The sequence below is a fragment of the Panicum virgatum genome, chromosome 1K (genome assembly GCF_016808335.1).
Source record: "Panicum virgatum strain AP13 chromosome 1K, P.virgatum_v5, whole genome shotgun sequence".
Classification (NCBI taxonomy): domain Eukaryota; kingdom Viridiplantae; phylum Streptophyta; class Magnoliopsida; order Poales; family Poaceae; genus Panicum; species Panicum virgatum.
Genome location: NC_053136.1, coordinates 50,033,790 through 50,048,095, shown reverse-complemented (window position 1 = coordinate 50,048,095; position 14,306 = coordinate 50,033,790). Strand labels below are relative to the sequence as shown.

The 14,306-nt window shown below is 49.1% G+C and overlaps 2 protein-coding genes and 1 long non-coding RNA gene across 3 annotated transcripts; 2 read left to right on the top strand and 1 right to left on the bottom strand.

Moving 5' to 3' along the window:
- The first annotated feature begins 1,938 nt into the window (after positions 1-1,938).
- LOC120640882 lies at positions 1,939-5,683 on the top strand. Its single transcript, XR_005662045.1, has 4 exons — positions 1,939-2,569; positions 4,847-4,966; positions 5,071-5,205; positions 5,283-5,683. It is a non-coding gene; the product is annotated as an uncharacterized LOC120640882 (long non-coding RNA).
- An 893-nt stretch (positions 5,684-6,576) lies between these two features.
- LOC120640875 (ADP-ribosylation factor-like protein 8c) lies at positions 6,577-9,417 on the top strand. The gene is made up of 6 exons (XM_039916798.1): positions 6,577-6,863; positions 7,771-7,852; positions 7,939-7,971; positions 8,053-8,174; positions 8,827-8,988; positions 9,085-9,417. Exons 1-6 carry the CDS (start codon positions 6,826-6,828, stop codon positions 9,200-9,202), a joined length of 555 nt encoding a protein of 184 aa, XP_039772732.1. The 5' UTR covers positions 6,577-6,825; the 3' UTR covers positions 9,203-9,417.
- Positions 9,418-10,121: 704 nt separating this feature from the next.
- LOC120656157 (transcription initiation factor TFIID subunit 4-like) lies at positions 10,122-12,095 on the bottom strand. Its single transcript, XM_039934186.1, has 4 exons — positions 12,032-12,095; positions 11,393-11,883; positions 11,161-11,314; positions 10,122-11,073 (listed from the first exon to the last, which is right to left on the bottom strand). The coding sequence occupies exons 1-4, from the start codon at positions 12,093-12,095 to the stop codon at positions 10,943-10,945; spliced, it is 840 nt and encodes a 279-aa protein (XP_039790120.1). The 3' UTR covers positions 10,122-10,942.
- Positions 12,096-14,306: the final 2,211 nt, after the last annotated feature.

Sequence of the window (14,306 nt, the reverse complement as noted above, 5' to 3'; positions counted from 1 at the left end):
TCTCGCGATTTACAGCCCATTCATGCAAAAAGTTTTGTAAATAAACTTTATTTAGTACTCCATGCATATGTCCCAACATTTGATGTGACATTTTTTTTGTGTTTACGGGTTTACAGATAAAGAGCTAAACAGGCCTGAGTGGAAGCGTGCGCTGTTGCATGCGTCGCCCGCGGCCATCCCCTCCCTGCACTGCACGCGCCGCGCCCGGAGAACGAAAGGCGGGTGCCGCTGCCGCCGCCTTTGGTGGGGCGGTGGCCCGGGCGCGCCACGCCGATGGGCGACCGGCAAATCTATCCGCTCTACTATTCTATGCTCCCGGCAGATCGAGTGCGTAACTCCGGCGGCCGGCTCGTAGCGCTATCTAGCTGCTACTTCAAAAAAAAGAAATACAGACCAAAGATTACTATGAAAAGAGGGATGATAAACAAAGATCCCAGCAGTGCATGCAAGCGTGCACTCGAGCTTTTCGGGTATAAAATGTAACGAGTGAATATGAATGCAGGACCCAGACGGGGGCCACTAGCTGGGGTCATGTAGACCAGCAGGGTGTTGAGGTCAGATCACCAGTCGGCCAGTCACGGCAACGCCGGCCGGGATCTCTTCCACCTGAGCGAGTGAGAGAGAGCCGTCCGCCACCAACCACATCGCGGTGCCTGGTCGCGCGCGCGCAGGTGCTGTTCGTTCGTTCGCGGAGCATTTTCGCGGCCACCACGGGCACTGTGGTCGACGGACGTGACGGTCCGCACTCGGCAGTTGAGTTTGGTAGCAGGAGGCTGCAGGAGCGCCGGAGCCGCGGCGCGTGGAATCTCGGAGCATGCAGCTCGCCGGACGTGACAGGAGATCCCGATCGATCCGGCGATCGACCGCGCGCACCACTCGGATTTGGTTCTCGACACCGGAGGACCCTCTCTGCATGCGATGGCTGCTGCTGCAAAAGCAAGGCCGGCGTCCTATCGCCAGGAGCCAAGCGGCAGGCAGCATCATCACGCCAGGGCTCCCGGCTCCGGTAGTGGGTTTAGGTGGATGGGATCTGCTGGCCCCGTCCTCCATTTCCGGTGATTAAGTAGCTTATCCTCCCTCTCCCCAGCATTCCATTGCATGCTCGATGGGCGGTCGAGCCATGGATCCATCTCGCTCGTCCCCCTAATTTCTTTTTGGTCAGTTGGATTCATGCCACTCCAATTTCTTGAAATTGGATCTCATGTTGAAAATCATGCCACTCAATGGCATGATTCAATGGCATGATTTTCAACATGACACCCAATTTCACGGAGTTGTGGTGGCATGAATCGAATTTTCCCTTTCTTTTTCCGCCACTATCATTTCGTTTCATCACGTACACGCGGCCCTGCTCCCCGACTGGTAGCATCTCGCGGGCCTCGTCGTGGGCTCGTGGCCCATTTCTTTTTTCTTGAAAGAAAGGTCGTGGCCCATTTCTAGCCCAATGATGTCATGTGAATGGGCTGTCGAGGTAAACCACCAGTCCGGTCCGGTCCAGTCCAGTCCATTCTACTTTTTTTTAGAGTCAGTCCATTCTACTCCTCCTTCCGTCCCATTTTATTTGCACGTCTGCAGTTCAAAAAAAGTCCCATAATAACGGGATTCATGGCGCTGAGATCGGTGAACTGCGGTGGCTGCAGACGAGAACATAAAAAATGCAAACAGCTGGAGCAATCTCATCCACACACAGGCGGATGCAAAAAAAAAAAATCTCCACCGCCCCTAGCGTCCACCTCCGTCCTCATTGAGAAATTTGCAAAAATGGAACCGTAAATATTGGCTTTTTCAATTTTGCTATTGGCCCCACATTTTATAGGCACAGATAGTCCCACTATATTATTCACTGGGAGTGGTAAATTCACGAATGGTTAGTGTTTGAGTCCTAATATTGCAATTTTTTCGTCCTCGTCAACGAGCCTGTTAGATCGGTAAAAAAAAAGAAGGGTGCCGTCGGGCACCTCTACAGCGTTCTCCAAATCCCCGTCCTCCTCAAAATCCTCGGCGGCATCCTTCTCCTCCCCGCCGGCCGGGCCAACTCCTCCTCCTCCTGCCCGCCGGCCGCCGCGCTCGCGCTCGTCGCATCCCCGTGGGCGTTCTGGATCGGCACGTGCGTAACGGTGCTGGCGTGCTGCTGTTCGGGTCCGGATGCGGCGGCGTACCGGTGCTACTGCTCGGGTCCGGACGCCGCAGAGGTGGCCACGAATAGGGCAGTCAGCGTCGATTTAACCCCTGCGGTGGCCTCCTGACAGGGATACCGGCGTCGATCTGGCCCCTGCGGTCGCCGCGGACGGGGCTGCCGGCGTCGATCTGGCCCCTGCGGTCGCCGTGGACGGGGCTGCCGGCGTCGATTTGGCCTCTGTGGTGGCCGCAGATAGGGCTGCCAGCGTCGATCTGGGCCCTGCGGTCGCCGCGGACGGGGCTGCCGGTGCTGAGATGAAGCTGGAGGTAGTTGCGCGCCTGGCCAAAAGGTGCTGGGTGAGGACCTGCACCCAGAGGTGGATGCTCTTCTGGCCGAGGTGCTTTCCAAGATGAAACTTTCTACCACGAATGCTTCATCGACTTGTATAAGGTTATGGTGCCTATGTTCTTCAACCCAGCCCCCTAATTTATTATCTGTTGGATATATGATGTGATTTTGGTGGCAGTATGGTTGTGCGATGGTGTAGGTCTTGTTTGGGTAGGAGAGTATTGGAGTGGAATTGAAGTGTACATGACGTGGTTTTGGTCCTATGATGAACTGCTGTTAGTGTATTGCTAAAATGTGATGTCATCAATGCTTCGTGTAATCTGTGTGTAAGAAAACCATGTCAATATGATAAGTAATAATTTTAGAGCTACAGTTCAGTTCATCATGCAGTTTAGTCGAGTGCATGGTGCCACTTCGGAATTTGAAGACACCCTGGCCCCAACATCTGTTAGCTTTTAGCATCATCTAAAATTGAAAGTCATAAACTTTCAAAAAAAACTGAAAGTCAACAAATTCACATGCTTTACTTAGTACAACTTATAGAGTCTCCAAATTTATAGCAGTACCACACATGATGAACATGATAAAGGACTCCTGCTTTAGTTGTAGCATTAGCAGCCATGATTAACACTGTTCTAGGCTCCCAAAATTCACAAAATCACAACAAACATGACATGATTAGTTTCCCAATGATGCCAGCACATCCTCATATAGCTTCCTGTCACAGCCAAGGCTTCTGGGAAGTGTGCCTAGTGCCTCTAGCTGTTCTTTGTCCATGTGAGGAATCTTGTACCTGTTTCCTCCACCATCTTTCATCACCTCAATCATACACCCTTGTAGTGTCAAGAATACCCTATTCAAAGTGTCTAGGTCATAATTATCAAACTCATGTTGTACATTCGCAATCAGGTCATCCAAGTTCCTAGATATCCTGTCATAGGTTAAGGATTGGAGAGAATTAAAGAACCCTAGGTCTAGTACATTCAAATCTGGGGAATTTGCAGGTTGGTTGATGAGTCGTATGTCAAGCCCTGTCTGTGCTACAGCAGCAACAAATTCTTCATCATTTACTGGCACATGTGAAGGGGCATTATCTTGTTGAATCCAAATGGTTTTTCCTGCATTTTCCCGTGGCCACTTTCGAACAATAGCATCTAGAACTTTACTGATCAGATATGACCTCATCGTAGTCCTATCTACCTTGATAGGTTTAGTGATTTGAGTCCCCCTCCCTCTGTTACGGCTTCTCCTTTTTGCTGGTTCCTGCAGTAATTGAAACGAAGTAAGGACCACAAATTAGCACATAACCTTATGCAAGAAAGTGAAACTAGAGTACATAGTACCTTTCTAACAAATGCCCACACTCCTATCTTCCCATCAAAAATACAATTACCTGCATCATCATACATTGGTCTGCCTACTGCTGCCAAGATCATAACTTTACCAATGGAGTTCTTATTGTGAACAGTCATGTGTGGATCCTCCTCCTCAGGAAGCATATAATACTTCATGTCCTTGGATGTGAGGTTGAAAAACTTCTCATCCATGTGGATGATGTTGTCCATTTCAATAAACTTGGGTTCATTTGGCAGTGTCCGATGATCTAACATGGAAACACACCATCGTAGCCTAGTTTTCTTGTGATCATCCGTCAATAGAGGCTTCAATGTGCTCGAGTGGCGTCGCAGCAAGCCTTCCTTGAACCATCTATGCAGAGTACTCTTCTTTACACCAATAGCATTAGCTAGAGATCGTATAGTCCTCCTATGCAAGGGAACTGTAAGAACATCTGATAGATCAGTTCGTAGCTTTTTGCGGCCACAATTCTTCCTCCGTGATCTAACATCTACTGGTCTGCCTTGAGCACGACACTGCTTAACTCTTCGCCAAATACCACAAACTTGATACTTGCTGACATGAAACATTTGAGCTACTATTCTTTTGTAATTTTCCATGGTTACTTCTCTCAAGCAAAGATTCATATATTTGTTGCCTTTCAGTGTCCGTCAAATGTCTGCACTTATGTGAATTATTTGCGTTTGTGTGTTCGTCTTCTTCAGCGTTCGAGTCCTCCAATTCTTCATCGAAGACTATGTCCATAGCATCAGCATACACACCATAGTCATGCATGTCTTCAATCATGTCTGTAAAAAGAAGTGTGAGACAATAGTCTGCAAAAAATAGCTGTACCGCATTATTGTTACTATGAACTGCTTGAAATAGTGTGGGAAAGTTGTTGTTACTGAATCATCTTGTTGAGTAATTGGTGATTGGGTTTTTTAGATTTCTCTGGTCATTTGGTATTCTGGTGACTCTACTTGAGCAGTGAAATAGTAAGGAAAAAAAGTTTCTTTGAGGCTTACTTATCATTTGTTGCAGCTCTTGTTGGTGATCAGCGGCTTCTAAGTTGAGGTCAAAAGCATCTTCTGAATATGGAGCATCAAAGTTGAAACCTTCATCTTGTTGATGGTCATCGTCAACAGCAAGAACTGCAGTATGGTAGGGTATAATTAGAACTTCATTGATGGCTGAAAGTTTTTTATACAATAAAGCAACTAAGAGAAACATTACCTTCATGAGATTCTTCTTCTTGTCCCTCACAGGCAGCAATATTGAGGGCATGCACACTTCCATGTTGCTCTTTCTGGAGATAGTGGGACTGACCTTTGAGTGGATGCACTTGTGCTACCTTGATGTGATCAAATTTTCATCACCAGCAGGCTCTTGATTTAGGTTTGGTAAGGGCTGCTCACTTCCTTCCCCTGGTAGTTTGTTTAGATCTATGGCCATGGCTGAAGATGAAACTGTGCTGCAGGCTATCAAGAGCTCTTCACTTTCTTCAACTGATATTCTATTTAGATCTATGGCCATGGTCGAAGATGGAACTGTCAAGCAATGGTAGAGTTGGAACGTCTAGATGGCTTGTGTTGTTCATCAGAAGCATGTGAAGGCTTTTTATAGTGGGGCAATGGCGCCAGGTTCCCAAAATTCAAAATTTTGGCTTCCCGCTCTCAATGTCGCGAGTGCTGGAAGTTTCTGTAATTTCGTGGAGTTCTTAGTTGTGGCCACATGTGTCGTTGTAGACCTTGTGTGTTCCTGGCTGTGTTTAGATCCCTGGAAAAGTGGAGAAAAAGTCACATCGGATACTGTAGCGCACTGTAGCACTTTTTGTTTGTTTGTGGTAAATATTATCCTACCATGATCTAACTAGGCTCAAAAGATTCGTCTCGCAACATACATCAAAACTATGCAATTAGTTTTTTTATTTACCTACATTTAGTACTCCATACATGGGTCATTTGCTATATTTAATGTTTCGATGTGATGGAAAATTTGGATTTGGAGGGTTTTGGGGCATCTCAACACACCCCCTGAATTTTTTTTTGTCACCCATTTTTTTATTTTTTGGTGTCAGACCTGGTACGTTTTGTACTGCTGGAGTAATCATGGTCTGTATTCTTGCTGTAGATGCCAGGTCCTTCTTTTTAGGGGCAGTTTGGTAATTTCACAACTTCCTTAAGTGCCTCCCCTCATCCTAGACGTGCAAATAAATTGGGACGGAGGGAGTAATTGTGCACGGCAACTAAGCCCCTTTTGGCGCAGTTTTGTTGTTTGCAGCTTTTGACACGGTAGGAGTACTGTGCCGAGGTGAAACTGAAGCTGATAAACTCTATTTTCTGGCTTCATCAGCCTCACCACTTTTCCAGTTCATTCTGGCCCTTCTAGCTTCTTGCTACAGTATGTAACAGTCGCTCTAAAGTATCATTTACTGTAGCATGAAGCTGAGGCTCGTCCGGGCGGAGCTGTGCCAAAGGGACCTAAAAGCATCGAAAAAAAAGCATCTCCAAGAATGAAGATGTGCCTGCCGTCATAGCGTCAGCTACGGCTACGGGAGGACCGGAGGAGACTCCCTGAGGAAACGGCAACGGTGCCTTTCAGAGGTTCACACACACCACCTCATCGCATGACACGTCACGAGCGACGACAGCGGAGAGAACAGCTAGCTACAGTAGCCTCGACCGCTCGACCGAGCCACGTTCCCATCGCAACCGGACAAGAATCCACGGCACGGCCGATGACGTCCAAACCGACCGACCCGTCCGTCTCCCTCCCTCCCTCCCCGCGACGGGATCGCGCGCCTCGCCTGGTTACGCCACGCCACGCCGCCTAGGCCACAAGCCACAGGCCACAGCCTGAGCCAGCCACAGGAGCCGCCTCGCCGCCGATCTGCCCACCGCCCGCCCGGGCCACGTCGCCCAGCACCTGCGCGGCCGCACCGCCCCCGACGGCATCGAACTCGTCCCCTTCCCCCGGGCGGCCGCTGCTACCGCGGATTCCCCTCGAGAGAGAGATCCGGCATGGGGCTCTGGGACTCGCTGCTCAACTGGCTCCGAAGGTTCGCGCCCGCGGACTCTGATCTCTCCCGCCCTTTGCCCTCGCCCCTTCCGCTGGCTCCATAACTTTGGTTGTTCCGGTTGGGGTTTCTCTTTAGATTGGTTTGGATAATTGGATTGGACTGGGCGGCGAGATGGCGCGGCTTGGTTGCGAATCTAAGTGGGCCGTGTGCTCTGCCTGCGCAGTTAGATCCAGGCCAATAGCTAGCACAAACATTCATACGTTGCTTGTGCGTACTTAACCTAGGTGGATCTTGATGCAGTCAGCATAGTTACAAGGTAAATGAGGATTATTGGAGTACGGGGTGCGGGGGTGGGAAAAAATTCGTATTCAACTTTATGGTTCGGTACTTCAGTGAGTGTCATTTGGTGCCTATGATGGCAATATACTCGTGACTGGAGACAGATAGATTGACCATCAAGCTTCGAAAGTTCTAAATGACATGCCTCAAACAAGTTTAAATTCCATGTTTCAAAAAGGCTGCCTACATCTGCATTGTGAATGGGGACTTCCATTGTTAGGATGCTCCTGAACAGTCTGTCCTACTCTTCAGAAAGTGCTTAGTTGTGTATGATATTATGTTGGTCAAGTCATGTTTGGTGAATTTAGTTTTCAATTTGCAGTTGAGGCAGCTGGTTTGCTTGAGATCGTTGTTGTTACCCTGTTTACTCTGAGCATTTTGCTTGTGCTACATGAGATTCTTTCTCGTAGGTCGTTAGCTATTTTGAACATTGTTAGCAGAGTTTTTACAAGGTTATAGTCGTAAGTCTTAACACCGAGCAAACTCTGCTAGTCTGAGATTATTAGGCGTGCCAGCCTTAGCTATTGAGTAGCATTTTGTTGGCTTTTAAGCAATATATATCGAAATATCACAGTTCTACTCACAGCAGTAGCATTCTCTATTTCAGCCTGTTTTTTAAGCAGGAGATGGAGCTCTCCTTGGTTGGTCTGCAAAATGCTGGAAAGACATCTCTAGTCAATGCTGTCGCCGTATGCATCAACTCACTCGACTTAAGATATATTATCATGTTTGTTGTTATGTTTTAATTTTAATTCATGGCTGCTGTGCTTCCCAGACTGGTGGCTACAGCGAGGACATGATTCCAACCGTATGTATACCACTTCTTTATGATATCCTCAATAATATTTTGGTTATCTAAGTGATCTGAAATGCCCATCTCCTAAAACAGGTAGGCTTTAATATGCGGAAAGTTACCAAGGGAAATGTCACAATTAAACTTTGGGACCTTGGTGGACAACGGAGATTCCGGACTATGTGGGAGCGCTATTGCCGAGGAGTTTCTGCCATTCTGTAATTCCTACTCTTCTTGGATATTTCATACTGCGCACACTGGATATTCAATTTTGTGATAATATCACATGTAACAAATAACTTCCAATTAGAGCATACTTTATGGTTTTCTCATTTTGTAAAAATAATCATATCATGTGCTAGAAGCACAGTATTGTATATGTTTATCCATATAGCAAAGAGACATTAAAGTATATCTAACTGCATAATATTTAGAAAATGTTCTCTCATGGCCTGTTAAAAAATGTGTGCTGCATTCTGTTTACCCCTATTGGCTGTACATCTTGAAGGGTCATGATTTTAAGTTGGAAATTGACACATATTGGAGCATCGGCAGTTTCACTGAATTATGAATGTGGTGTTATTGCAGTGAGTCGTGAGTGTATGTGTATCACTGTATTGACTTTTGATTCACATTTTACCGAATAAAGGATGGAGGAACCCAATTGCATTTACAGTGCATATCCTCATTGCTTATTTTTCACTTTACTTGAAAGAGTATACACCTTTGAAAATATAAGCCATGTTCTTAGTTCCTATATTTATCATGTCCTCTTGTATGTGCATGATCGTGGCTGTGTGATGCTTGTTACAAAGATAGTTTGCAGCTCTCTAGCCTAGCTGATTTGCTAATTTTGTGATTTAATTGCAGATATGTGGTGGATGCTGCTGATCGAGATAGTGTCCCAATAGCGAAAAGTGAATTGCATGATCTGCTGACGAAACAGTCTTTAGCTGGGATTCCCTTGCTTGTTCTTGGCAACAAAATTGATAAGTCTGAAGCTCTTTCTAAGCAGGCATTGGTTGACCAACTGTGAGTTTAACCTTGTTCCAGATGGGCTTACCTTATTAATCATTCTTCTTTCTTTCTGCATGATATTGTGGCTGAAGTGCCCTTCTTTGTTTTCAGTGGATTGGAAGCAATACAGGATCGTGAAGTTTGTTGCTACATGATCTCCTGTAAGGATTCTGTGAACATAGACGTTGTCATTGACTGGCTTATCAAGCACTCCAGAACAGCAAAGTAGCTTCTGTGTGTTTGTATCACTTGATGTACGGTGATTTGAGTGTACCCCTAAATCACCACTTCCCGTTTCCTGGTCCAGATGTTAAAAGTGACCACCTTGTAATCAATGATCTCTTTGGTGTCAGACAAACAGCATGGTGTCTAGTACTTGAACATCTGAACCTTTCTACTCCTTTGTAAATGCCTTAAATATTTGATTATTCTTTATTGTGGACATCTTGCTAGTGTTCTCTCGTGGTTGCCTTCTTACGTACCAGACCAGCCTAATCTGGTGGCAAACAATTCTTCATCAATTCTGGAGCAGTAAAAGTTATACCCCAATCTTTCAAAATATTGTCTGTTATTAAATTTGGTTTTATTCCCGTTCCTGGGAAGGAACCACTTCCTTTATGAACCTTATTATACTAACAGGAGGCAGGAAGTGATTTCGTACTACATCCTCATTCGGAATGTTACGACCTTGGTGAAACAAATGAACCCATAAAATACGGACAGAATGAACCATCTAAGTCGGTCCAAGGATCAGCTTTTCTTTTTCTTCTTTTGACAGACCAAGCATCACTGCATCAGGTTTAGGGGTAAATTTCTACTGCAAGTCAATATTCTAGTGATGTTTTTGTCCACAGCCCACAGGAAATACAAGCAACAGACCAGGCATTCCAGTCTGCGAGGCAGTTTGTTCATGTGAAGCAGAGCCGTGCATCTTCCAGGATTGGAGCGGAAAGCGTGCTAGCTCTAAAACACCACTGAACTGGGAATTTACTAGCAGCCTAGCACCAAACACACAAGCTAAAAAAATGGCATGCTTACCGGTACCAAAGATTTGTTACACTACACTAAGAAGACATGCAATTTTTTAGGAAAAACAAACTTGGCTGGAGAGCTGCCAATTATTATATTAAAAAGAGAAGTACAGCAACCTCAAAGGGGTCGAGAGAAAAAAAAAACAATGGCACCCGAGCTAACATCAGGAAAAAAAACTATAGCAACTAAAGCAGCTGGTTGGATCAAGATATCAACACGTGCCACCCAACACTGTTACACCCCCGCCACACAAAAACGTGCAATTAGCGGTCACACTGATCCGGTACAACATGTTAGATCTTAGTACAGCATAGATCCTATATTGGGTTTCTGCTATGAATGAGCCATAAAAATTCTGAGAGAACCCGTGTTGAAGACCAAGAATGTGCAGGAACTGAAGTCAAAATCTCTCTATGAAGCTCTTGCAATCCAATGCATGCACCAGAAGATTTTCTGCTTAGATTGGTGGCTCAAAATCTACCAGACTGATCCAAAATTTGGCCTTGATCTCGGCAAGCGTTGTTAGTAAAACTGAAACCGAGATATGGACCGATGATTTTACACCACCAGCTAGATCTTTAGCTCAGTGTTTACTGGCCCCTCGCCATGATTTTCTTTCATGCTCTTTGGACCATCCTCGGAGGCCCATGGATGGTCCATGTCCCCAAACGGGGCTTCATCTTGCGCGTAAACCGCAGTGGAAGCGTCCATTTGAGCAGGTAATTCCCCTCCACGAGGGTAAGGAATTGTTGCTGCACTCTCCAACCTGCGAGAAGCAAATCAAAGTACAAGAATGTCCCAAGTCAGATTCAGCATGACACAATCTGATTGTCCCATTCACTGGGATCGGAACTGAGATTACCAGTAACAGTTTCTTATTAGGAGCCATATATATTTCAGAACATGTGTTTTTTTTCTGCATCATCAGGATTACGTGCTATGTACTTATATATATATAGAAATTTGAAAATAGTAACATGAACTTGCAGAGCTGAATAGTTATCGCCTGCCTTTGCTTGCGTTTATGCAGGAAGCGGGCAAGGGACGCCGTCCTCTTCGGTAGAAGACCTAGAGCAATCAAGAACATCCCGGCATGATTAAGATGCACATCCATACATTCTTGCAATACTCAGAGCGAGGGGGGGAAATCCTTACTATCTTTGACATTAGCCAAACCCAAGAGCATCATCACCTGCGCTGCACTACTTGGGGGTGCAGCAGCTAGATCCGAGTGCAGCACTGGCTGTTGGAAGGCCGGGGTTTCTGCAGCTTGAGCCTCTTTTGCAGTCAGAAACAGAATCTTCTCAGCCTGCAGGTAATTCATGGCATATCACACACACTCTTCCGTCACCGAAGTGTCAGAGTTGGGGTGGAAGAGAAACCGTACCTGTTCCATCGGGACACTGTCGAATGCACGCACAGAGCCAGCGTAGATTATCGTCAATGGCGCCCTGGAATGGTCTGGATCGCTGCTGGACCTGGACGCTGCTGCGGACCCCTCAAAGATCGGCCCGGCGGCAACCTGTGGTGGCCTACCGAACCCGCTTGCAGCGGCGGCGCTGGCGCCTTGCGGCGACGGCGTGCTCGTGGCAATGGCGCGCTGCACGCTCGGCGCCGATGGGAATACCCCCCTGTAAGAACCGAGCTGACAGGCTCGTGGAAACTTATCTCCAGCGGCGGCGCCCGGAACGCAAACCTTCAGGAACGGTGGGTGAGCGGGCCACGGCGCCGCCGACGAGGGCTTCAGCCTGGTCGCCGGAGGCGCAGGGACGTCGTCGTCGGCCGCCGTGTCCACGGCGCGCCGGCGCACGCGCGCGCGCGCGCCGGGGAAGGGGTCTCGGGGCCCGCCGCGAAACGCAGGGGCTCGTCGAAGGACGGCTGCCCGTAACCGTAACAATGCCGCTGCCCCGCTGAACCTAGAGGAAAAAGCACCGCAGCGATCAGCGAACATCTCGCGTGCTTAGATAGTTTCATCTGAAACCGATCGATCGATGCCGGCCGCCGCCGGTGCATCCATGGCACGCACCTCCGCGGCGGACCGCGGCCGCCGCCGGCGGCGGCAAGCCGAGGCCCAGAAGGTCGAGCTCCATCTCTCTCCTCCCCGGAGCGGCCGGGGATCTCCTCGCGCTCGCAGGGTTCCGCGCTGCTAGCTAGGTGCTGGAGCGGACGATGCTGCCGGTTTGGGATGGGAGGGGGCGTGGCTGTGGTGGCTGGCTGCGCGCGTGTATATAATACGCGCGGCTCGGCAACCCACTCCACCACCACGAGTTGGCCGCGCTAGCGCCGGGGCCGGGCGGCCACAGTCTCCCGCGAGAAGGGCTGGGAGTTTCACTCGCGGCCGCGTGCCTGCGGACTGGGCAGTTGGCATCGCACGATCGGCCGGGGGGGGGGGGGGGGGGGGGGGGCGTCATTTACCGCGTAGAAGCGAGCCGCGCGGGAAAGATGAACAGCGCCCCGCGGCCCCTGGCTCCGGCGGCGCCTCCACGCTAACCGAGCTCGCCGCCGCCTTCTCCTCGCCCCCGCCGCCGGCACCGCCCGCCGGTTGTCCGGCCCCGGCCGGCGGCGCTCCCGCGCCGCCTCACCCTCCGCCGGCCGAACCGCCCGCCGCCACCGCCTGGCCGCCCCCCGACCCCCTCCTCTATGGCCGGCGGCCATGGAGCCGCCCCACCCCCAGCAAACCGGAATCATAAGGCCGCCGCCGCCCTCCACCACCCCGGCCGCCGGCGACCTCGCCGGCGGCCGCTCCGCCCACCAACCACCCCTCGGACCCCGGCCACCCCCTCCCCTAACCCCGGCGCCAACAACCATCGCTGGCTCGAGGTTGAAGAAGCACAGCGCGCGCGGGCCCACCTACCAGCGAGCTGCGCCTCCCTTCTGCGATAGCTCGACCTCCAGCAGCGCGCGCAATAAATAGCCTCCCCGGGCGGGGCGGGGGCGGAGCCAGATTGGGTGCCTTTACTCAGCAACGTTACGTTGTCACTTTCGTGCGATCTCCACCCTCCAACCACCATCTGACGGCCACAGTGACTTTCCCCAAACTAGTACTCGCTTTCCAACCCACCCCAGTGCTAATAGATTGGATTTCAGGAGTAGAGACGCGGGAACGAGCCACAACTCCCGCCCACGCGCTCCGCGCCGCCCGCGCTTCCTCTTCCATCGCGACGAGTCCACGCTGCCGCGCCGCGCCGCTTCCTTGCTGTTGCCATGCTGCTGCGCCGTCTTTCTTGTTGCTACCTCGAGTGCTTGACTGCGCCGCCCTTCGTCCAGTGCCCGGCCACGTCACCCTTCGTCCGGTGCCCGGCCGCGCCACCCTCCGCGCCTCCTTGGGGAGGTGGAGGCCGAGTCGGCCGGGAGAACAGGCGGCCTACCCCGATCGTGGAAGAGCTCTCCTGCGTCTCGCCATATCCAAGTACGAGCTTATTAATCCACCTCAATTATCTAGCAAAATGCAAAATATAGTGCAGCCACATGTTTCAATGTCATCCGATTTGAGAACCCATGCGCAACAAATGATTATTTTGCTGAATTTCATGTCAGGACTATTAGCTATTGTAGCTTGTTTCATATGTTCTGTTGTTAATTATTGTTTGTACTTCAACAAGGTTTTTGTGTGTTCTTATTCGTTAATTATTTGGGCTATTGAACTAGTTCAGGTCACAGAACAAAATGCAACTGTGAGTGGTGTACAAGGCCATGGCAGAATTGAACAAGGAAACTCCTCAAGTTGGTTTAAGGTTCAAAAGTGCAGATGAGGCTTGGCAGTTTTGGTTGGCCTACGGGGGTCGCACAGGATTTGATGTGAGAAAAAGATACTCAAATGTCAGCCCCTTTGATGGTAAGGTGACCTCATGCAGATTTGTGTGTTCCAACGAGGGCCTTAGAAGGAAAGGGCAAACAAATCGTGCGACAAAATGCTTTAGAGCTGAAACAAGGACTGATTGCAAAGCTCGAATTAGTCTTATATTGGATCGTGTTGCAGGAAATTATGAAGTAAATGATGTTGTGCTTGAACACAATCACCTTCTTCACTTGCCAAAAACTCGACACTTGATGGCATCGCAGAGAAAAATTTCAGAACTGCAAGCTTTTGAAATAGAGACTGCAGATGAATCTGGAATTAGACCAAAAGCTGCACATGAGTTGGCTAGTCGTCAAGTTGGTGAACCACTTAACCTTAGCTACACTTGCCGTGATCGCAAAAATTATTTGCAAAGCAAACGACAGAGGGATTTGGCTTTCGGACAAGCTGGAAGTATGTTGAAGTATTTTTATGATAAAATTGTTGAAAATCCATCATTCCA

Coding starts and splice junctions, on each gene's coding strand:
- LOC120640875 (XM_039916798.1), top strand. CDS start 6,826: ATGGGGCTCTGGGACTCGCTGCTCAACTGGCTCCGAAG. Junction 8,175..8,826: donor CGAGGAGTTTCTGCCATTCT/GTAATTCCTACT, acceptor ATTTAATTGCAG/ATATGTGGTGGATGCTGCTG. Junction 8,989..9,084: donor CAGGCATTGGTTGACCAACT/GTGAGTTTAACC, acceptor CTTTGTTTTCAG/TGGATTGGAAGCAATACAGG.
- LOC120656157 (XM_039934186.1), bottom strand. CDS start 12,095: ATGGAGCTCGACCTTCTGGGCCTCGGCTTGCCGCCGCCGGCGGCGGCC. Junction 11,884..12,031: donor GGCCGCGGTCCGCCGCGGAG/GTGCGTGCCATG, acceptor GGTTACGGGCAG/CCGTCCTTCGACGAGCCCCT. Junction 11,074..11,160: donor TTTGGCTAATGTCAAAGATA/GTAAGGATTTCC, acceptor TGATTGCTCTAG/GTCTTCTACCGAAGAGGACG.